The 21,701-nt window shown below is 41.7% G+C and overlaps 2 protein-coding genes across 11 annotated transcripts in view; one reads left to right on the top strand and one right to left on the bottom strand.

Moving 5' to 3' along the window:
- Positions 1-13,933, bottom strand: part of NLN (neurolysin) — a 106,695-nt gene extending 92,762 nt beyond the window's left edge. The window contains exons 1-2 of one of the 5 annotated variants that reach the window (XM_077898001.1): positions 12,573-12,709; positions 8,511-8,608 (exon numbers count right to left, since the gene is read on the bottom strand). In XM_077898001.1, the coding sequence (XP_077754127.1) occupies positions 8,511-8,560 (50 nt within the window). In that variant the 5' untranslated portion in view covers positions 8,561-8,608; positions 12,573-12,709. Of the gene's footprint in view, positions 1-8,510; positions 8,609-11,953; positions 12,219-12,572; positions 12,729-13,616 lie in introns of those variants that run through there. The other 4 variants (XM_077898003.1, XM_077898000.1, XM_077898004.1 and 1 more) reach the window with 4 other exon arrangements.
- SGTB (small glutamine rich tetratricopeptide repeat co-chaperone beta) overlaps positions 13,223-21,701 on the top strand; it is a 47,882-nt gene continuing 39,403 nt past the window's right edge. For 5 of the 6 annotated variants that reach the window (XR_013379976.1, XR_013379975.1, XR_013379972.1 and 2 more), the window contains exons 1-2: positions 13,224-13,397; positions 14,559-14,682. Coding sequence is in view for 2 of the 6 variants with exons in the window: in XM_077898019.1 (XP_077754145.1) it covers positions 14,583-14,682 (100 nt within the window). In the remaining 4 variants the exon portion in view is untranslated. Of the gene's footprint in view, positions 13,398-13,642; positions 13,944-14,558; positions 14,683-21,701 lie in introns of all 6 variants that reach the window. The other variant, XM_077898020.1, reaches the window with a different exon arrangement.

Raw genomic sequence — 21,701 nt, 5'->3', positions numbered from 1 at the left:
TCTTTCTGTATGGATATGCAACTGACCAAATATTATTTATTGAAAAAAGTCCCCCTTCCCCCTACTAAGGTCACACTGTTATTATAAAATAGTTGTCAAGTATGTGTAAGTTTATTTCTGGACTCTCTTCATCTATTTTTCTATCCTCGCACCAATACCACATCGTGTTTTGTTTTTTAGTAACCGTACCTTTGTAATTCCTTGATATTTGGTTGCTCGCATCCTCTGACTTCATATTTTTCAAGTTTGTGTTTTGCTGTTCTCAGCCTTTTGTGTTTCCATGTTAAATTTTAGAATCTACGTGTCAATTTCTCCAAAAAGGTCTTCTGGTATTTTGGGACTGGGATTTTTACTGAATCTAAAGGTTGACTTAGGGGAAATTTTACAATATTCAGTAGTCTACTTTTCTGCTTCCCAGGGAGGGATCCACAGATGTTCCACATTCCCACTGTAATGTAAAGGGAACCTTTCACAATGCCCAGAGCTCTTGATGTCCCGCAAATGTAGGAGGAGGATGTCCTCAAATTCCTTGCAGCAGGGACCCATTTAGCTGGCACCAAATGTGACCTCCTGACGGAACAGTACATCTACAAAAGTGATGGTATGTGCATCACAGATTCAAGAGAGAACCTGAGAAAACCTTCTGCTGACAGCTCACACCACTGTTGCGACTGAAAACCTGGCTCATGCCAATGTCCTATCACCCAGGAATACAGGCCAGCGAGCTATGCTGAAATTTGCTGCTGCTACTGGAGCCACTCCTATCGCTGGCCACCCCACACCTAGAACCTTCACTAACCAGATCCAGAAAGCCCTCGAGGAGCTGAGACTTCTGGTGGTTACTGACCCCAGGGTTGACCACCAGCCTCTCCAGACTGTCTTACATTAACTTGCCTGCCACTGCTCTGTGTAACAGAGACTGTCCTCTGCAACGCACAGACATCGTCATCCCTTGCTATGAGGGATGCACTCAGTGGGTCTGATGTGTGGATGCTGGCCTGGGGAGGTTCTGTGCTCCTGTGGGGCCGTTTCTCCTGAACACCCACTGGAAGTCATGTCTGATCTCTACTTCTACAGAGACCCTGAAGAGATTGAAAAGACTAGGCTGCATAAAGTATTTTTTAAAATATTTTATTTTTTTAAAAGATTAAAAAAAAAAGATTTAATATCTTTATTTAAGATAAAGAGACAGAGAGAGTACAAGCAGGGGGAATGGCAGGCAGAGGGAGAGGGAGAAGCAGGCTCCTCACTAAGCGGGGAGCCCTATGTGGGGCTCCATCCCAGGACCCTGGGATCATGACCTGAGCCGAAGGCAGATGCTTAACCAACTGAGCCACCCAGGCACCTGCTAAATTTTTTTTTTTTAATCATGAAGGGTATTATCAAATTCTTTTTTACATCGGGCAAAATAATTACATGATTTTCCTCCTTTATTCCATTGATTGGTTAATTTCATTGATTTTCTAATTTTTTCTAACTTAAAAAAGCCCACTGGTTTTTCCTTGTATTGTCCTCCTGAATTTCTGTAATAAGGGTTTGGTGGTCTCATAAAACTAAGTGGGAAGTGTCAACTATTTTCCTATTCTTTGGAAATGTTTATGCATAATTGGTGTTATTCCTTAACTATTTGGAAGAGTTCATTGCTAAAGCCATGTGGGTCTAGACTTTTGGTGGAAAAGTCTTTCAATACAAAAACAGTTTCTTTAACAAACATAGATTGTCTATTTCTTCTGGTGTCTATTTAAATGTTATATTTTGCAATGAATTCTTCCATTTATCCACATTTTCAAATGTATTGGCAAATACTTCTTCACAACAAATACTCTCATTTTTGTAAAATCTGTACTATCTGTAGTGATGCTCCCTACTTTACTCCTTTTATTAATAAATGTATTTTCTTTCATTTTTCTTGCTAAATAAAGTTCATGGATCTTTAAGGAACTTTAGCTCTATAGAATTTCCCTATTGTATGTTTGTTTTCTGTATCACTGAATTTTGCTTTTCATTATTGCCTTCTTTCTATGTTCTTTGGGTTTAATTTGCTATTCATTTTCTAGCTTCTTGAGATAAAAACTCAAATCTTTCCTTTTTTGCTAATGTATTTAAAGACACGTTTTTCTTTTTTGAGCACTACAGAAGCTATGTAATAGATTGCCAAAAAGACCACAAATTGTTCCTATTTCTGTCAGCATAACCTATTATCAAGTAATTTAACAGTTTTTTTCCATCAAGAGGTGTCTCCACCCTTGACTCTGGGTTTTGCCATGTGACTTGATTTAGTCAATAGATGTCAGCAAATATAAAACAGAGACTTTAAAAGCTTTTAAGCATCGAAGCTTATCTTCTCTTAGACTTGGAAACTTGAAAAAAACCAGGTAAATGAGAGTAATTTCCATAAATATTTTTATATACGTCTTATGTATAGTGTAGCATACTCAAAGGGTAAAAAAAAAAATTACTCCTAAAGGGGAAATCTTTTGCACTGTTGGTGGGAATGAAAACTGATGTAGCCACTCTGGAAATCAGTTTTGAGGTTCCTCAAAAAGCTAAAAATAGAACCTTTCTTTAACTATAGCTGTAATACAAATACCTGATTTTTTCCTTGAGGATGATGGCCTTACTATTTTTCTTAATTCTGATGTTTGAATCATATTTTCTAATTTTTTTTCCACACCTCCCTTCCTTTTTCTGCTGCAGCAATTTAAAAGAATACACTTGGATAAATTATTCTGATGGTGGGTGCCAATCTACAACTATACTGTCAATTAAAGATTCATGTATATTTTAACTGTGTTGGGGAAAAGCTACCCACTTTCTCCTCATTAGAGCATTAACATAACAAAACAACACTGACCCTAAGAATTTAAAGCCTCTAAGTCATTACTAACTAAAAACAAAAACACCACATATTGTTTTCCCCATTGATTTTAAAAACCAGAATAAATACTGTATATTAGAATTTGCTTGTAAAATGAGTTATAAAAACTGGATGTACAGTCTCTTTCCTGAAAATGTTGGCATAGTAAATAAAGTTCATAATTATAAAAAACAAAAATAGAACTGTTCTATGATCCAGCAATTGCACCACTAGGTATCCCAAAGAATAAAATATACTAATTCAAAGGGATACATGTACCCTAATGTTTATAGCAAAATTATCTTTAAAAGCCCAATTATGGGACAGTCCGGGTGGCTCAGCGGTTTAGCACCACCTTCAGCCCAGGGTATGATCCTGGAGTCCCAGGATTGAGTCCATGTCAATGGGACTCTGCTTGTGCCTCTGCCTCTCTCTCTCTCTGTGTCTCTCATGAATAAAAAAAAAAATCTTAAAAAAAAAAAAAGCCAAATTATGGAAACAGGCCAAGTGTCCATCAACTGATGAATGGGTAACATGTGGGGTGTGTTTATGCAATGGAATATTATTCAGCCATTAAAAAGAATGAAATCTTGCCATTTTCCATGACCTGGATGGAGGTACAGTATTATGCCAAGTGAAATAAGTTAGAGAAAGACAAATATTATACGAGCTTCACTCATAAAAATGGAATTTAAGAAACAATACAAATGAGCAAAGAGGAAAAAAAAAAAAGGGAGAGGCAGACCAGGAAAGAGACTCAACTATAGAGAACAAACTGATGGTTTCCAGAATGGAGGCAAATGGGGGGACAGGTAGAAAAAATAAAAGACATGAGGCAGGAAAAGAATTTTCCTCATGGTCTTGATCACAACCAAGATTAGGTATCAAAGATAACAGCTCATGTGGCTGGGAAGTAAGAGGTAAGAGGGTATTCTTCTGAATGCCAAGCAGGAGGAATAGATGATCTCACAGTAGGCAGAATGGGATACAATCTTCCAAAGTACATTGCAGTAAATCAGAAACCCCTATTTTGTAAGCTGGACTTTCCCATACTTTTTTGTGGGGTTTATGTGGATTTCCTTGTTGTTTCACTTAATAATTAGAAAAGTCACTTCAAAAAAGTCAGTATTCATGACAGAAAAAGGTTTCAAATGTGAAAAATGAAACAAAAAATACTAGAAGAAAAGGCAGGTGGTTTTAAAAAAATTATAATCTTGAGGTAGGGAAGGGCTTTCTAGGCACTCGACCAAAGGCAGAAGTCAGGAAGGAAGAGATTGATACACTTGATTATATAATAAATTTAAACTTTTGTAGGCAAAAAAGCAGTTAACCTACCCCAAAATCCAATGACGAAAAAAACACAAAACCCTCCAACGTTTATGAAGGGCTATTACACATTATTAATCTGACCTTGAAAACCTCCAAGATCCAATGAGGTGGTTCACAAACATGAAAATAATAGCTAATATTTATGGAGCTTTTATGCGACAATGTGGTAGGCCAACTGCTAAAATGGCCTCCATCTCACCCCCATACGTATCTACGACTTATAATTTGAGTTTGCTGCTCCTCCCATCGAGATACAAAGTCTACCTACCCATTTCTTGCACCTGGACTGGCCTCGTGAATTGCTTTAGGCCCGTAGAATGTGGGAGAGTTGACGGTGTTCCAGCTCAAGCCTAAGCTTTAGGAGGAGGCCTATATAACACTTCCACTCTCATGGAATCCTGCCATCGCCATGAGAAGAGGTCGGAGTTAGCCTCCTGGGGGCTGTGAGACAATGTGATTCCCACGTATACGGGACAGCTAAGCCAAGATCAGCAGGGCTGCCTACACAACCCATGGCTGGCTGTAGGTGCAGAATGAGCACCGTTAAGGCTAGAAAACCTCCCCGGAAAACATAACAAAACATTTGTCAGCAAACATAAATAAATATCTGTCATTATGTTTTGTGGAGATTTGGTTTGTTACATGGCATTATTGTGGTGACAATAATGGACATAACAGGCAACGTTCAAAGTACTCTGTATTTACTCTCAATCTTAAAAAGGTGATGTGCGATAATAGCAACTATATATTGGTCTTTGCTCCTGGTTCCTGGCACTGAGCTCCTTGTTGTTTCCTAAGTGACAAGAGTTCTGGAATCATCTCTTGTTGTAATATTTAGTTTCTAACCCTAGTTCCTGACACAGGGCTCCTGAAAGCCTTGCAATTTCCTGGGTGAGAGAAGTGGCTTTTCCTCTGATGAGTGGCTCTGCATAGGCTCCTGGATAAGGGCTGGTTACTAGAAAGATCGAGCCATGATCGGAAGTTTGGAATTTTCAGCCCTGCCCTTCACCCCTCAATTCTTTGAGAAGGGGGAAGGGCTGAAAACGGGAGTTTATGATAGATCATGTCTACCTCATGAAGGCTCTATTAAAACGCCCTGTAGCATGGGGTTTGGAAAGCTTCCAGTTTGGTGAACATATCCATATACCAGGAGGGTGATGTACCCCAGCTTCACAAGGACATAAGCTACTATGCTCAGGATCCTCCCAGACCTCACTGCATGTATCTCTTCACCTGGTTGTTCATCTATAACCTTATGATATCTTTTAATAAACTGGTAAACATGTTTCCTGAGTTCTGTGAGCCTCTCTAACAAATTAGTCTAACCCAAGGAGGGGATCATGAGAACCTCAGATTTATAGCCAATTAGTTAGAAGCACAGGTAACAACATGGGCTTGCAACTGGCATGTGAAGTCTGGGGAGTAGTCTTCTGCGACCAGCCCTTAATCTATGGGTCTCACAATATCTCCAGGTAGCTAGTGTCAGAATTGAGTTAAAATGTAGGACATCGGGATCCCTGGGTGGCTCAGCGGTTTAGCACCAGCCTTTGGCCCAGGGCGTGATCCCAGCATCCCAGGATCGAGTCCTGCGTTGGGCTCCCTGCATGGAGCCTGCTTCTCCCTCTGCCACTCTCTCTCTCTCTCTGTGTGTCTCTCATGAATAAATAAATAAAATCTTAAAAAAATAAAATAAAATGTAGGACATCTACATGGTGACTCAGAGAATGGCTTGCCGTGGAAAAAACCTCCACATATATTTGGTGACTGTTTAATGTCGGAAGTGGAGTTCTGTGTGCGTAGTAAAGGGACTTCCAGAAGGGGGAACTGTTTTCCTAATATAGATGAAGCCATTTTCCCCTCTCTTGTCCCATATCCTACTCACCTATCTGACATGTATTCCATTCTAGTCACAATGGCCTCTTCACTTTCTCAAACACACCAGGCACAGTATCAACTTCTCACTGAGCCCTCTCCTGTCAACTCTATCATTTCATTTTCACCAATACTGAATATCTTTCTTTCCTGCTTTACTTTTGGCTCCCTTGCACATTTCCCCATTTAATATACTCTATTTTTTCCTTAGTTGTGTTTCCTTAAGTTCCAATAGAAGGTAAGCTCCCTGAACACAAAGATTTTTGGCTGCTTTGTTCATTGCTATGTCACCGAAACTAGAATAATGTTTGGCACGAAATATACACTCAAAATATATTTGATGAGTGAACAAAATCAACCAATTAATTTCAATTTACTGATGAAGAAACAGACACAGAGAACCTAAGTAATTCTGCTTGAGATCACTGTGCTGGTAGGTGGCAGGGCCAGCTTCAGATTACTAGAGCCGGGTCTAGTCTAGTCTAGAGTACTATACTATCCCCCTTTCTAATGCAGAACTTGGTATATATATATGAACCCAAATACCACCAATTCCCTTGGCTCTTCATACTTTAATCTAGGTATTTCTCCCCACAGAAGTCCTCGACTTTGCCTTAACCAAATAGGCGATAATATTTAAACTTATGTAAGTACCAGGATGTTACTGGTACCAGGATGTTTTTTACTCCTGGTACCAAAACCAGGAGTAAAAAGAACAACAAAAATCCTCCTTTACAACTTTTAAAAATTTATTTATTTATTTATTTAGAATGTATTTTTACAAATAATCTCGGCTCAGCCTTTGATATTTAATTTAAAACCTTTCCTTCAGTGGTATTTTCTTTTCCTAGCAATATTGTCCTAAAATTCTGGGGTTTCTATCTATCAGATTTGGGGGGACAATCTCAATTTATTCAACTACTATTAAAGTACATAAATATTATTAAACTTATCAAGAACTGTAATTTAATTTGTCTGACTTTCTAAGACTTCCCATATGAAAAAATTGTCACATGCGAAAACAACTTTTTTGGTTTTCAGATCACAAGTCCTGAATTTTCATTAAAGGATTAAACTCACAGTGTGCTTGGGTGGCTCAGTTGGTTAAGTATCTGCCTTCAGCTCAGGTCATGATGCCAGGGTGCTGGGACTGAGCCCTGCATGGGGCTTCCTGCTAAAAGAGGAGCCTGCTTCTCCTTCTCCCTCTGCAGCAATCTCTGCTGCTTCCCCATCCTCCTACCCTCACCTGTGTTCTCGGTCAAATAAATAAATAAAGTCCAAAAAAAAAATTAAACTCACCAAATAAACTCTCAACAAAAAATGCAAATTATAATAAGCAAAGTCTCCATTTAACAAATTGATACGAATAAAAAATTTTAAAATGTTTGGTGTTGCTAATGGTGTAGGAAACTAGCATTTATATACTCCACTGATAAGAGTGTAATTTGGGGCAGCCCGGGTGGCTCAGCGGTTTAGCGGTTTAGCGCCGCCTTCCGCCCAAGGCGTGATCCTGGAGACCCGGGATCTAGTCCAACGTCAGGCTCCCTGCATGGAGCCTGCTTCTCCCTCTGCCTGTGTCTCTGTCCCTCTCCCTCTCTCTGCGTCTCTCAGGAATGAATAAATAAAATCTTAAAAAAAAAAAAAGAATGTAATTTGGGTGCAACTTTTTGGAGAAAAATAGGATAACAAGTACTAAAGGCCTGGAAGATGTGCATGCCCCTTGATGTACAAATTCCATTGCTAAGAGTTTATACTAATGAAATAATTAAGGATTTGGCAAAAGACTTAAGAGCAAGAATGTTTATCTAAGCACTATTATTCATAGCAGGAAATGGAAATGATTTTTATGTCCAAAAGTAGGGATAAGTATCATACATTTCCAAATAAACTACATTGTAACTGTTTATATAATGGAAAAATGTTTACACTTTATAAAACTTATAAAAATATGGTATAATCCCATATTTGTAAAAAGAAAAGAAGTATCAATATGCAAAAAAGATTTTTGGGTGCTGTTAATTGTTTTTTTTTCTGGATGGGTGGATTGTGTCTTTTGCTTATGAATATATTCTAAGTTTCCTACAATGAACATACATTGGTGTCAATTTTTTAAACTGTGGTTCTTTTTTAATTGAATGAAGAAACTGGGGCCATTATAGCTATAATTTGGAATAAATACTGTTGAGTCATCTTTCTCATTTATTTTTTTGAAAATGCCATCCATCCCTTACTCTATAGCGTACATCAGATTTTGCTTGGCTCACACGCTGTGCAATCTGGCTGAGATAGGAGGGGAAGTTCTCCTGGTTTAATTGCTATGGCAACAAAAGTTGAAAGAAATCTTAAGTATCCTTTGGTCCAGTCCTTTTCATTTTACAAAATAAGGAACTTGAGAGGGAACCAAGATATTGAGTGATTTACTTAAGGTCACAAGATTATCTGAGCAACTAACCCTGTCTTCAGATTCTCTGTTCCCTCATTCCAAAGAAATTGGAATCTCATCAATGATCCTGGCTGTCAAACTGGCTTTGGAAAGGAGATATAGAAGCTCTGCCAACAGAAAAACACAAAAGAAATCATAAGTCAGCAGATAAAAACCTAGTTACTTTTAAAACACTAAAACGAACTGCCAAGTGTAGGAAGAAACAGGAAAAAATACATCAAGAAAACACAAAGGACCTTTCATGTTGTCTAGTATTTTTTTTTTAAAGATTTTATTTATTTATTCATGAGAGACGGTGAGAGAGAAAGGCAGAGGGAGAGGCAGGCGCCCCATGGAGCACGGAGCCCAATGTAGGACTTGATCCCAGGACCCCAGGATTATGACTCGAACGGAAGACACTCATCCACTGAGCCACCCAGGTGCCCCCATGTTGTCTAGTATTGACTGTTTTTTGGAGGACACAATTTGAAACAAAGATTCTGTGATTAAGTCACTCACAAGTCCCATAAATTAGTGACTACTGCTGTATATATTAACTGTAATATTATGCTGTTAAGTAACAAAATAGTTGATATATTTGATTACCAGCTTCTAACAAGATAATTGCAAAGCTTTTTATATATTTATTTTCTTCCACGTATAAACAAGGAATATGAGGAACACTATCAGTGGTTCTCAAATGTGTTCTGTAATCTTAGGGGTGAGAATATGCAGAGGGGTCCTTCAGACCATTTCAAGTCATCTATGAGGTTAAAAGTACTTCCTGATAATACTATGATGTTTACTTTTTTCACTTGGTCGACATTTGTACTGATGGTAAGAAGCGATGGTAGATGAAATTGTTGTCTCCTTACAACATGTCAAGGCACCCAACTGTTTTAGCAGTCGTCATATTCTTCGCCACTCACTCATGCTAAAAATGTCAATTTCCCCTTCATGAAATAGTAAAATAATTAATTTTATTAAATCTCAATCACTGAATGGATATGTGGGGCAAAGTACGCATAAAGCACTTCTGCTTTATACTTTTATACTTGAGCACAAGGCTGTCCAGAAGATTTGGCTGCCCAAACCAAAAGCACTTGTGTGATTAAATCGTGAGCTGAAATTGGTGCTTTTCTCATGGAACACTATTTGTACTTGAAAAGATGAGTAACAAACTATGGTTGATCAGACTAAAGTATTCAGCACAAATTCTCCCAGAAATGAAATAAAGTGAGCCTGTCATTTCAAGGAACTGATACTATTTGTTATCAAGGATAAAACTTCAGCTTTCAAATGAAAACTAGAATTTTGAAAAATTGTACCTGCCACCACGAGCTTGCCAGCTTCCTAATACTTCATGACATTTATGATAGGATGGATGATGATATTAATGAATATGATTTGATACTGAATAATGTAACATGCCAACATTAGGAAGATCTGTATAACACAGTGTACTGTTATTTTCCAAGTAACCAATGTTTGACATTAGAAAATCATGCATGGGTAAAATAGCCATTTAAAATCTAAGCTAGAAAAAAAAAATCTAAGCCAGACACATGGATTTCAACGTAACAGAATAAGAAAAGTACATTGATAATTTCATATCCGTCATTGCAACTACCCTTAAAAAAAACTATTACCTGTGAAACTTTGATATGATATCCAAGCATATCCATGATTATTTTTAAGCTGTTAAGTACTCCTATTTGAGTGAGTACATGAGTGAGAGGTGGGATTTTCTTCCTCTTCTTAAAGCAAAACAGTGTAACATATAAAAGGCAGAAGCAGATGTAAGAATGCAGCTATTTTCTATTAAGTCACACATCTGTTTTACACAAATGTAAAACAAGGCCACTCCTACGATGGTTGTTATAAAAAACAAAAACAGAAATCAAATGTTGGTGAAGAAGATGGAACTCCTGTTCACTCCTGATAGGAATATAAAATGGTACAGGTGCTGTGGGAAACATAGCGGTTCTTCAAAAAAATTAAATACAAAATTACCATAGGGGCCCACTAATTCTAAGTATACATGCTAAAGAACTGAAAGGAGAGACTCAAATAGATATGTGCACATCCCGTGATCACAGCAGGATTATTCAAAATAGCCAAAAGATGGAAACAAGCCAAATGACCATGGACCGGTGAATAAATATGTGGTATTTTGATACAGTAGAATATTATTCAGCCATAAAAAGGATATTCTGACCTAAGTTATAATGTGGATGACCCTTAAAAACATGCTAACTCAAATAAGCCAGTCACAAAAGAACAAATACTATATGATTCCCCTTGTAGGAGGTACCTAAAGTAGTCAAAATCATAAAAATAGAAGAAGTAGTGGTTACCATGAATTGCAAAGAACTTAGTTACTGTTTAATGACTACAGTGTTTCACTTTGGGACGATGAAAAAGATCTAGAAATGGATAATGGTAATAGTTGTGCAACAATGTGAATATTCTTAATGTCACTGAATTGTGCACTTAAAAATTGTGCACTTGAGGGGATCCCTGGGTGGCTCAGTAGTTTTGCACCTGCCTTCGGCCCAGGGTGTGATCCTGGAGACCTGGGATCGAGTCCCGCATTGGGCTCCCTGCACGGAGCCTGCTTCTCCCTCTGCCTGTGTCTCTGCCTCTCTCTCTCTCTCTCTCTGTGCCTTTCATGAATAAATAAAATCTTAAAAAAAAATTGTGCACTTGAAATGGCCAAGTGTTATATTTTGTTTATTTTACAACCATAAAAAAATTAAGGAAAAAGAAAAACCCAAACTACAAGGTCACTTTCTTACTGATTTTTTTGGAGGCGTTTTGGAAAGGTTATTTTTCATGAAAAAAATGTTATTTGTGCAGGTAATGAATTTATCACTTAAAAAAAAACCCTAATAAATACTTTAAAAATCCCTTAGTTTTCATTTCTAATCTGATAAATATGGATAGGTATAATCGACATAAACAGCTTTTAGGTCCTCGGTAGTTTCTGCAAGGTAAAGGGGTCCTGAGACTAAAAAGTTTGAGAACCGCTGTCTTATACAGAATTTATTCTCTTCTCACACCTGCGTTATGGGAGTATCTTCATTTGTACCTTTAGCTGCAACTGGAAGCCGTATCACTCGCAGCCTGCAGACTAAAAGGACAATGTGAAATACGATAAAAATCATCACATTAATTCTTTATGATTACTACTATCCTTTGGATGCACCATAACCTAAGGACCGAACAACGCAAAGCTCCACACAGATGAGTGGCCTTACACAATAGAAAACTGTCAAAAAGCTTAAATGCTGGGCCTTTTCCAAAGTAGCTTTGTAAGTATCTAGCAAGAAATACACATTTCCTTTCTTCTATTGGATCTACGTTAGGATTTACAGTTTAAGGCTGGATTTGGGGATGGGGGGTGGGAGAGGCATTGTTTCCTGAAAACCACTCCATCTAGTGCATCCGTGCAAAGAATTTAATTCTCTCACCATCTTGCTACTGGTCTTTTGCAGAGGTGCGGCTTGGGAGCTAGGAAGCAATCCAAGACAGCAGCTGAGGCTGCCCCAAACCGCGTCCAACCGATAATTCCCTCCATTTTGGGCCAAGTCAATTTGCCCCGGCGAGAGGCCGAATGTTTTTACGGGGAAGAGGTAAATAAAAAGGAAATTAGGAAGCACGGACGGAGATGAGCAGCGAGAGCAGAGCGGCGGCACGCAGACTGCGGTCAACGAGCTGTGGCTAGTGAGGCGCGAGGGGCGGACTGGAGGCGCAGTTCCGGAGCCGACGGCTGCGCGCACGTTCACCGGGAGGTCTGCGGGGCGGGGCGCGGCGGGGCGCGGCGCGGCGCGGGGGGAGCCAAACGATTTTCTTGTCCGCACCCTCCTTCCGCGCTCATTCTGGGCCGGCCTGTGTGCAGCCGCAGCCCCAAACAAAGGGGAACGGACGCCCTCCCGAGGGAGCGGAGGGGGCAAGGTGGCCCCGAGGGCCCGCGCCAGGTGTCGCTCAGGGTAGGGCGCGGGCCGCGGGGACGTGCGACCGGCGCGCCCCGGGGAGGCCGAGCACCACGCCCGGCCCCAAGGTCTGCGCGAGCCCGCGCGCGGGAGGTACCTGTGGAGGCCTCGCACAGCCGGAAGGCACCGGGCGATCATGGGACGGCCGAGAGGCGGCGGCGGCGGCGGCGGCGGCGGCGGCGGCGGGGAGGCGGGAGGCGGGGCGCCGGGCAGCCGGGAGGCGGCCCCGGGAGGCAGGCGGCGGCGGCCGGGTCCGCGCCCTCCCACGTGCGGCAGCCCCACGCCGGCGCCCACTTCGGCCCCGCCCCGCGCCCCGCGCCCCGCCCACTTCGGCACAGCGCCCCGCCCACTCAGGGCCCGCCCCGCGCGCCTGGCACCGCCCCGGGGCCAGTTCCCGCGAGAGCCCGGGGTCCCGAGCGGAGCGCGCCGCCGGGGGCGTGAGGGGCGGCTGCGGCGGCGGGGGCGCGTCGTCCTCCGGTGCGGGTCGGGGAGGCGGGGCGCCGGGGAGCCGAGAGGCGGCGGCCCCACGAGGCAGGCGGCGGCGGCGGCGGCGGTAGGATCCGCGCCCTCTCACGTGCGGCAGCCCCACGCTGGCGCCCTCGTCGGCCCCGCCCCGTGCCCCGCCCCATCCAGGCCCCGCCCCCGTTTCGGCCCCGCCCACCCCGGGCCCCGCCCCGCGCGCCTGGCACCGCCCCGGGGCCGGTTCGGGCTAGAGCCGGGGGCCGCGGGCGGAGCGAGCAGCCGGGGGGCGGGGGCCCGAGGGGTTGGCGGCGGCTGCGGCGGCCTCGGAGCCGGGGAAGTTTGGGCGGCCGCGGGCCGTGCTGCGCTCGGGAGCCGGGCTGAAGCCGGAGGACCAGGGGGCGCGCGAACCGGCCTCCGGACGCCCCCCGGGCCCGCTGCCACCGTCTCGCGTCCTCGCCTGGTAAGGGGCTGCGGGCTGGGCTGGGCGTCGTCCCCCCCCCCCCCCCCCGCCCCCGGGGCCTGCACCGCCCCGCCGCTCCCGCCTGGGCCACCGCGGGCCTGGGGCCTGGAGGGAGGGAGCCGGAGCTCGCTGTGCCCGGGGAGGAGCCCGGGGAGAGGCCTGCGGGAGGGGGCTCGCCCCCCGCCCCCCGGCCCCCGGCCCCCGCCGTGCGGTTTTCACCTTCCGTCCTGGGGCCTTATTTTTAGTGCTTGCAGCCCCGTGGCCTGGAGACTGCGCTCGCCTTGGAAATAAGCGCAGAAATAATAAACACGCTGGCGGCGGGTACCACACCCTGGCTGTGGCTTAGGGAGCCCGGAGAGCAGATGGATGATGCGATTGAGTGCAAATGAGCCGCCGGTGCCGCCTGGCCCTGCGCCACAGCTCGGAGGCGGTAGTATCCGAGTGAATGAACCTGCCCCAGAGCTTGCAGCTCGTCCCCGGGAGCTCGGCTGCTGCGGAGAGCGCCGCTCGGCGTGTAGCATCCTCCGACCCAGGCCACGACCTCACGTCTCCATCCAACAGAAATGCCGTTTTTTATTAAGAATGACACTCGGTGGTTGAACACCTTCTCATTATTAAATACATTTCCTCCTCCTGTGACAGTCTAAGCTTGCAAAAGTTGGTGCAGGGTAAATTCATACCTACATTTAAAAAAAAAAAAGAAGAAGAATCTCTTGAAACTGAGGAAGATGCTCGTTGTCGATCAGCTTCTGAGTCAGCAGTATGAAAATCTCCCTCCACTGAGTCCTGAGGCCTTTGGGGGATTTCTACATCTGTAGCTAGACCCCCCCCCCCCACCCCGTCCTGATCTCTATTTGTACTATGCAGACTGTTAGGGTAGCAGGGACAGTGAGAGCCTAAGCTTGTGTTCTACATGTTTTGAGAAAAATTTTACTTTGGCAAGTTCTGACATAATCTAACACTGCTGGGTGTAGGTGAGAATATGTATTTCGTTACGTATTTTTGTCCTCCTGAGTCTTTAAAAAGAAGAACGAAGGTAATACAGGGTTTTTCTTTTTTTCTTTTTTTTTTCTTTTCTTACTTCTGATGTGATTTATGACCTTGTTATTTATAACCTTTCCTGGCTGATTCTTGAAGCAGTGTTTTCCTTTCTTTTATCAGGGAAAAAGTGTTTAAGCTTTTAAAATGTCATCTATCAAGCACTTAGTTTATGCAGTTATTCGTTTCTTGCGGGAACAAAGTCAGATGGATGCTTATACTTCAGATGAACAAGAAAGTTTGGAAGGTAGGCACCTGCTCTTTATGTCCATTTGTGTTATAATAATAAGCCAAGACTATAATAGCTGTAAGCGTGACTTTATGATCTATTATATTTTTTATTTATTAAAGATTATATTTATTTATTCATGAGAGACACAGAGAGAGAGGTAGAGACACAGGCAGAGGGAGAAGCAGGCTCCATGCAGGGAGCTCGATGTGGGACTCGATCCTGGATCTCCAGGATCACGTCCTGGGCTGAAGGCAGCAGGGGCTAAACCCCTGAGCCACCCAGGCTGCCCACTTTATGATCTATTATAACAAAATCAAAATATTTTATTGACAATTCAAGAAGAAAGATTGTGTTTCCATTTTCTGAGGCTTGTTTTCATTAACGACAGAATAAGAGGACAATCATTCATTTATTGAACAACTGTATGGTGTCAGAACTATGCTGATCATACAAAATCATAGGGATTTTTTTTCTTAACAGTTAACAGTAACTGTTAAGTTAGTATTATCCTTATTTAACAGATAATGAATGAAACCAGATAGATTAAGTAACGTAACATAACAACGACATAATGTGGCAAAGCTGAGATTTAAATCCCGGCTTTTACTCTGAAGGTCTTGTCTCTTCCTAATAGAAAAGCATCCCGTTTAGAATCCATATATGAAAATACCTTAGTCATCATAAAAGCACTATGTAAAGTGTAATAATTACATCACAATTAAGCTATGACAACTTTCTGTTCCGGGATTTGAAAATGGGAGGATTTCACTGGTGTTCTGCATGAGCTTTAAATATTAGATTTGGTAATCTGTTAAATTGAGCTGGACTTGGATGACAGCATCACGTGTTTCTTTGAACACCATCTTTTCTGCTTCATGTTTATGCATTATAATATTTAAATCCAGTATAAGCATAACAGGATACAATGCTGCAGATGGGCTTGGGGAGGTTCAATGAGCGTAGCTTCTTTGTGCCCTGAAGACTTAATTATTGCAATGAGATAGTACACTTAGGAGAATTTAATGAATTATAATACAATTTGATTTTGCCATCTAGAGGCTGTTTCTCCTATGAAGGGGATACATCTATTAATTTCAATAAGCACTTCCATTGTGAATATGCTTTTAAGAGGTGGGGATGAAAACTGGGCATTTGCTCTAAATCTGCTTGCAATCTGGTGAGACGCTGTCTTTCCAGGTGGCAGTGAGAGGAGCAGGTGACACACAGTTGGAGAACATTGCAATCGGTTCATTTCATATTAAGGTTCTTTTTGTCCTTGGTGGTTAGACTATGTGAAGATAAATCTAAAGAAAATATTGGTTATGGTTGCTCAGTAGCAGACAGATAAAGGCAGTCATTTAATAAAAGATGTTTCTTCTCCAATCAAACGCAGTATAATACTTCTAAAGGCCAGAAAGAAAATTGAGTTTTTTAAAAAATCAAGATGTTATGTCCTATTTTTAGGATGGTCTTCAGCCAAAAATATGTGCCTTCAGCTGTTTGTTATACATGGAAGTCAGAAATGGTGCCAATTGTTTTTGACCGACCCCTATTTTTGACTCTATGAGTCTAATTTAATTGAGTATGAAATCATGTGGGGGAAGTCTGCCCACCTTCTAGACATTTAAAAAAGCCCTGGAAAAGGAGCCTAAGTTCTAGTACCAGCCTTCCCATAGCAGTAAGGTCTTATAGTCTTATCAGCTTTGAGCTTTTGCATCATATTATGTCACCCACTCCTAATTGTTGTCATCTACTGACATCTGTTTCATGTGGCTTCTGCTCCCTGTCACTCTCTCGAGTACTACTCTATCTTATTCTTGGCAGTTGCAATGACCTCATAGATGTTTCTTTCATTTTTCTCAGCACTCTGTTCCTTGACCTTCTGTCCTCCAGTGATCTCAACCACTCAGCTGCATGGTTATACCCTAGACTAGTGGTTTTCAACGTAGGGTGATTTTGCAATGTCTGGAGATATTTTTTTTTTTTTTTTTTGATTGTCACTACTAAGGGGCTGGTGTTACTGGCACCTAGTGGGTAGAGGCCATGGATTCTGCTAAACATACTATAATACACAGGACGGCCCCCAAGAACAAAATCCAAAATGTCAGTAGTGCCAAGGGTGAGAAACTCTTCCCTGGACCTTATCCTTACTAAAATTGCATTCTCTCCATAATGTCTATTGTAGACATTTCACTTCCTGACCTGCCTGTCTTTCCAGGTCACTCCCTCTAGAATCCCTACCCCAACTATTCTTTGACCCTATGAATACCCCCAGTCTGTTGATCCCATACCTTTTACACTCCTCTTCTTACCTTTCTTAGATTCCATGATTCATTATTATATTATATATTATTATTATATGATATATATATTACATATTATTATATTATATATATTAGAGATACATCCTTGTATATCTCTTCCTTTCTTGCAAAACCCAGCCTCATGTAAATTCAGCTTTCCACCAACTCTGTGCTCATATCCATGTGACTATGTATAAACGGAGCAAAACATAAAACTTTGTTGAATGGTCCCACTTTGAATTCATGACCATGAGCCTCAGGTGGACCTTTAACGCTGCCTGGCAATCACACTATCTCTTCCAAGTTCATTCATACTTTTGCTTTCCTAGGCCACTACTTTAGCACTTTCTGGTGTCTCCTCAAACCCTCAAACCTCCTCTCCTGTACTCACTTTTAATTGATGACCGTGCTTCCTACTCTACCAAGAAAATTAAAGTAATAAGAAAATAACTTCCACAGACTTCCCCTGCCCCATCTATCCACACACCAACATCTACACCCCCCACCAACACTCTGCCTGCCTGCCTGTTACCATATGCCTTGGACTAAATATTTATGTTTTCTCAAAATTCATATGTTGAAACCTAATGCCCAGTGTGATATTAGGAGATGGGGCCTTCATGATTGGGATTCGTGCTCTTATGAGAGACCCCAGAGAGTTCCTTTGCTCCTTCTACCATGTAAGGACGCAGCAAAGAGGCACCATCTCTGAACCAGAAAGCAGGTTATCACTAGACACTAAATTTGCTGGTGCCTTAATATTGAACTTTCCAGCTTCGAGAACTATGAGAAATAAATTTCTTTTGTTTAGAAGTCACCTTGACTATGATGTTTTGTTAGAATGGCACAAATAGACTAAGATACTGTAGATGAACTATCCATCGACTTTTCTAAATGAAACCTCTCTGCTGGCACACTGGATCTCATTCCATCCTGTCTCGCCTACTCTGGGATGTCATTCTAGTTACTCTACCCTTCTTCTCTTACATCAGCAAGTTTTCACTCTGTACTGGATTATTTTTATCAGGATAGATGTTTCATTATTTTTCCCAGGATAGATTTTTCATTATTTTTCCCTTCTTAAAAAAAAAAAAAAAGCAAAAACAACCGCTTATTACTCTTGCTGTATTACTCCCTGCTTCTAAACTTCTGCCTCCTTCTATTGTCTTCCCCTTTTGCTGGAAAACTCTTTGAAAGAATTGTGTGTACTTGTTTTTTAAAGTTCCTCTTCTATTCCTTCTTAAACCCCCTATTCCAGTTAGGCTTTTGCCTCAGTCTCTTTCCACTTGTACTATTCTCATTAAGGTCATCAAGGATTTCTGGTGATTTAGTTAAGTGGTCAGTTCTCAGTCTCCATCTGTCTTATTAGCTGCCATTGATAATGCTGATAATCTCTCTCGTCTTGCCCCCAACCTCCCTCCACCTCACCCCCCTCCCATCCTGCCACTGCTCTATACTTGATTTACTTGGCTTCCAGGATACCTCCTCACACTCTTAGTTTTCTTCTTCTCTCATGGCCTGTTCCTTCTGTCTCCTTTACTACCTTTTCTTCTTTTCTCTGACTTGGAGTGCCCCGGGTCCAGTGCTTGATCTTCTTTTCATTATCTGTACTTACTTTTTTGATGGTATCATTCAGTTTCTTGGCCTTCAGCCAAGACCTTCCTTCTGAACTGCAGATTTTTATATCCAACTGCCTACTAGGTATCTCCACTTCTATGTCTAATAGGCATCTCAAACTGAACATTTCCAAGACTGAACTCCTGATCCTCCCACCCAAAATCTGTTCCCCATCTCAGTTGATGGCAACTCTTATCTTTTCCACTTGCATAGGCCCAAAACTTGGACATCATTCTGGACTCTTCTCTTTCTCTCAGACTCTGCATTTAATCATTAAATGATTAAATCCTGTTGGCTGTGCCTTCAACATATATATCTAGAGTCTTACCATGTCCTCCCACCTTCACTGATGTCACCCCTGGGTAGAATTAAGTATTTCTCCTCTGTTTTAATGTAGTAGCCTCTTACAGGTCTGTCTGCTTCTGTTCTTGCAGCTTTGTTGAATATTCCCAACACAGCCACCAGTGACCTTTTCAAACAGTATGTCAGGGGTGCCTAGCTGGCTCAGTCAGTGGAACATGAAACTCTTGATCTTGGGGTTTTAAGTTTGAGCCCCACATCGGGTTATAGAGATTACTTAAAAATAAAATCTTTGAAAAAATTAACAAAAAAATAAAACAGAGTATGTCAGATTCTATCATTATTCCACTCAAAATCTTGCCGTGACTCCTCATGTTACTTAGTCATTGTTTAAAGGATTTATATAATTTGGACTTCAGCGATGTGTTGTTGACAGACGCTTCCCCTTTCTCATTTGGCTATAACCAAATTAGCTTCCTAACTCTGAATATACTATATCCTCTTTCCTAAGGGCTTTGGCTGTAGTTTTTTTCTGCTTAGATTGTTATTTCTCCATATAATAGTAATGCCCCCATCTTCTTTGAGTCTTTGTCAAATCTCTTTTCTGAATGAGACCTATGCTGGGCACTCATATCTGCAGCCTGCTTCTCTGCTCTACTCTCCATACTTGCAGTACTCCTTACTGCTTATAGCCTACCTCTCCACCCCTACCCCCAAGAAGTCAGGGATATTTTCTGTTTTAGTCACTGATTTATCTAAAGCATGTAGAAAAAGTGCCTGACACGTAGTAGGTGCTCAATAAATATTTGTTGAATTGGGTTGATGAATTGAGTCAAGTGATCGTGGGCATATCACTTAGTTGATCTGTAGCTTAATTTCTAAGGCTGTTAGGTGAAGCCTCTGACTCTTCTCCATCTGATAGATTTGTCAAGAGGATCAGAATCAGTGATGACAGGTACCTGGCATATGGAAGCTTTTGAATAAAGTGGTACATGGGATATCATAGTGTTGTATAGAAGTCTTCACTTGCCCTGCTCCTCATTAGTACCAAATGCACTGTTATTATTTGTGGTTAAAGGGGAACAAGAATTATATAGTGTACTTGTTTATATTTGTAGGACTTATTCCTGAGTGAGGAATTTGTATTACTTATTCCTGAAAGAAGGCTTGAATTTGTTTTATAAATGAGAATCTTGAGGTAAAAGTAAGAGAAATTACTGTAACTAGGTTATTTGATTTTTTTTTTTTTTTTTGGTTGGATGAAAAACGATAACGAAATAGTCCTGAGTTCTTGTCGTGCTACCCACCCTGCCACTTACTGCCTACTCTTTTTGCCTGTTTCTTTTGCTGGAAAACTCTTTGAAAGAGCTATCTATACTGCTCTTTTCTAATTCCTCTTCTTCTATTCTTTCTTGGACCCATTCCAGGTAGGTCTTTGCCTCAATCTCTCACCCACACTGTTATCATCAAGGCTATCAATATTTTGGCTACTGGGTTTACTTATCAGACAATTCTGTTTGCTTGTGTAGGGAATCTAAAATAGTAAACTCACAGAATGATGGTTGCCAGCAGCTATGAAAGAGCAAATAGGGAGGTGATGGTCAAAGGAATTAAGTTCTGGGGACTGACTAGTCTGCCCAGTGCCTATCATTAATTATGTTATATACTTAAAGTTGGGTAAGAAGGTAGACCTTAGGTTAAAGTGTTCTTACAACACACGTACACATGATAATAAAGGTGGTGAGAGGAAGCTTTGGGAGGTGATGAGTATGTCTCTGGCATTGACGGTGGTGATGATTTCATGGGTGTATGCTTATCTCCAAACTCATGGAGTTATAGACATGAACTATGAACAGCTTTTTATATGTCAACCATACTTCAGTAAAGTGGTTTGAAAAAACACACACCAAATAATTGTTTAAAACAAAACAGCCACCTCCTTTAATGATATTTAATTCCATCTAATATGAACCAGGTCTGTGTTTTAAGGTGAATGGCAGAGGAAATAAGGAAGATGAACTGAATTGCTTCAACAGGATAGGGCATAAAAATCCCTCAGTTACCACATGGACTGTTCACCTGTCCGTGTTGTGCAGTAAAGTTATATACTCTGGGTTTTGGTTAAGGACTTGGTTGTGTACTATCCCTCTTTCCCATGGTTGTGTATTAATGTTTTGGTGGAGAGGAGTGCTTTTCTTCAAAGGGTTTATTGTTATTTTTTTTTTCTGTAATTAAACTATGACTTCCATTGTAAATGAAGATGTAGATTAAATTTATTGAACACCTATTATTTGCCAGATCTGCTAAAGTCATAGATGAGTAAGATGCAGTCTTTATCCTCAGAGGCAGTCTAATGTGGGAGACATTTAAATGCATGGAATATAGTATGATAAGTTCAATAATAGAAACCTGTACCAGTGACATGGCACAGTAAAGGCAGTGACCAGTCTGATCAGGAAGGGAAGATACTGATCAGAATAAGTATATACATATAAACACACACATACATTTGCCATTATTACTATTGTTGTTGTTCGCATTGACTGTCTTCATGGAAGTGGGAGTCTATTTTCTTGTGGCCCAACGTTTATAGTGCTGGTATGACTGAAGTGCCGGAACAAGTGCTTGGCAAGAATAGACATTGAAAGGGGCACCTGGGTGGCTCAGTTGGTTAGGCATCTGCCTTCGGCTCAGGTCATGATCCCAGGGTCCTGGGGTCGAGCCCCACATCGGGCTCCCTGATCAACTGGGCACCTGCTTCTCCCTCTCCCTCTGCCTGCCGCTCCCCCTGCTTATCCTCTCTCTCTGTCAAAT

Source organism: Canis aureus, chromosome 5, assembly GCF_053574225.1.
Source record: "Canis aureus isolate CA01 chromosome 5, VMU_Caureus_v.1.0, whole genome shotgun sequence".
Classification (NCBI taxonomy): Eukaryota; Metazoa; Chordata; class Mammalia; order Carnivora; family Canidae; genus Canis; species Canis aureus.
Note: the sequence above shows the minus strand (reverse complement) of the source record. Positions and strands in the feature narration are given on the sequence as shown.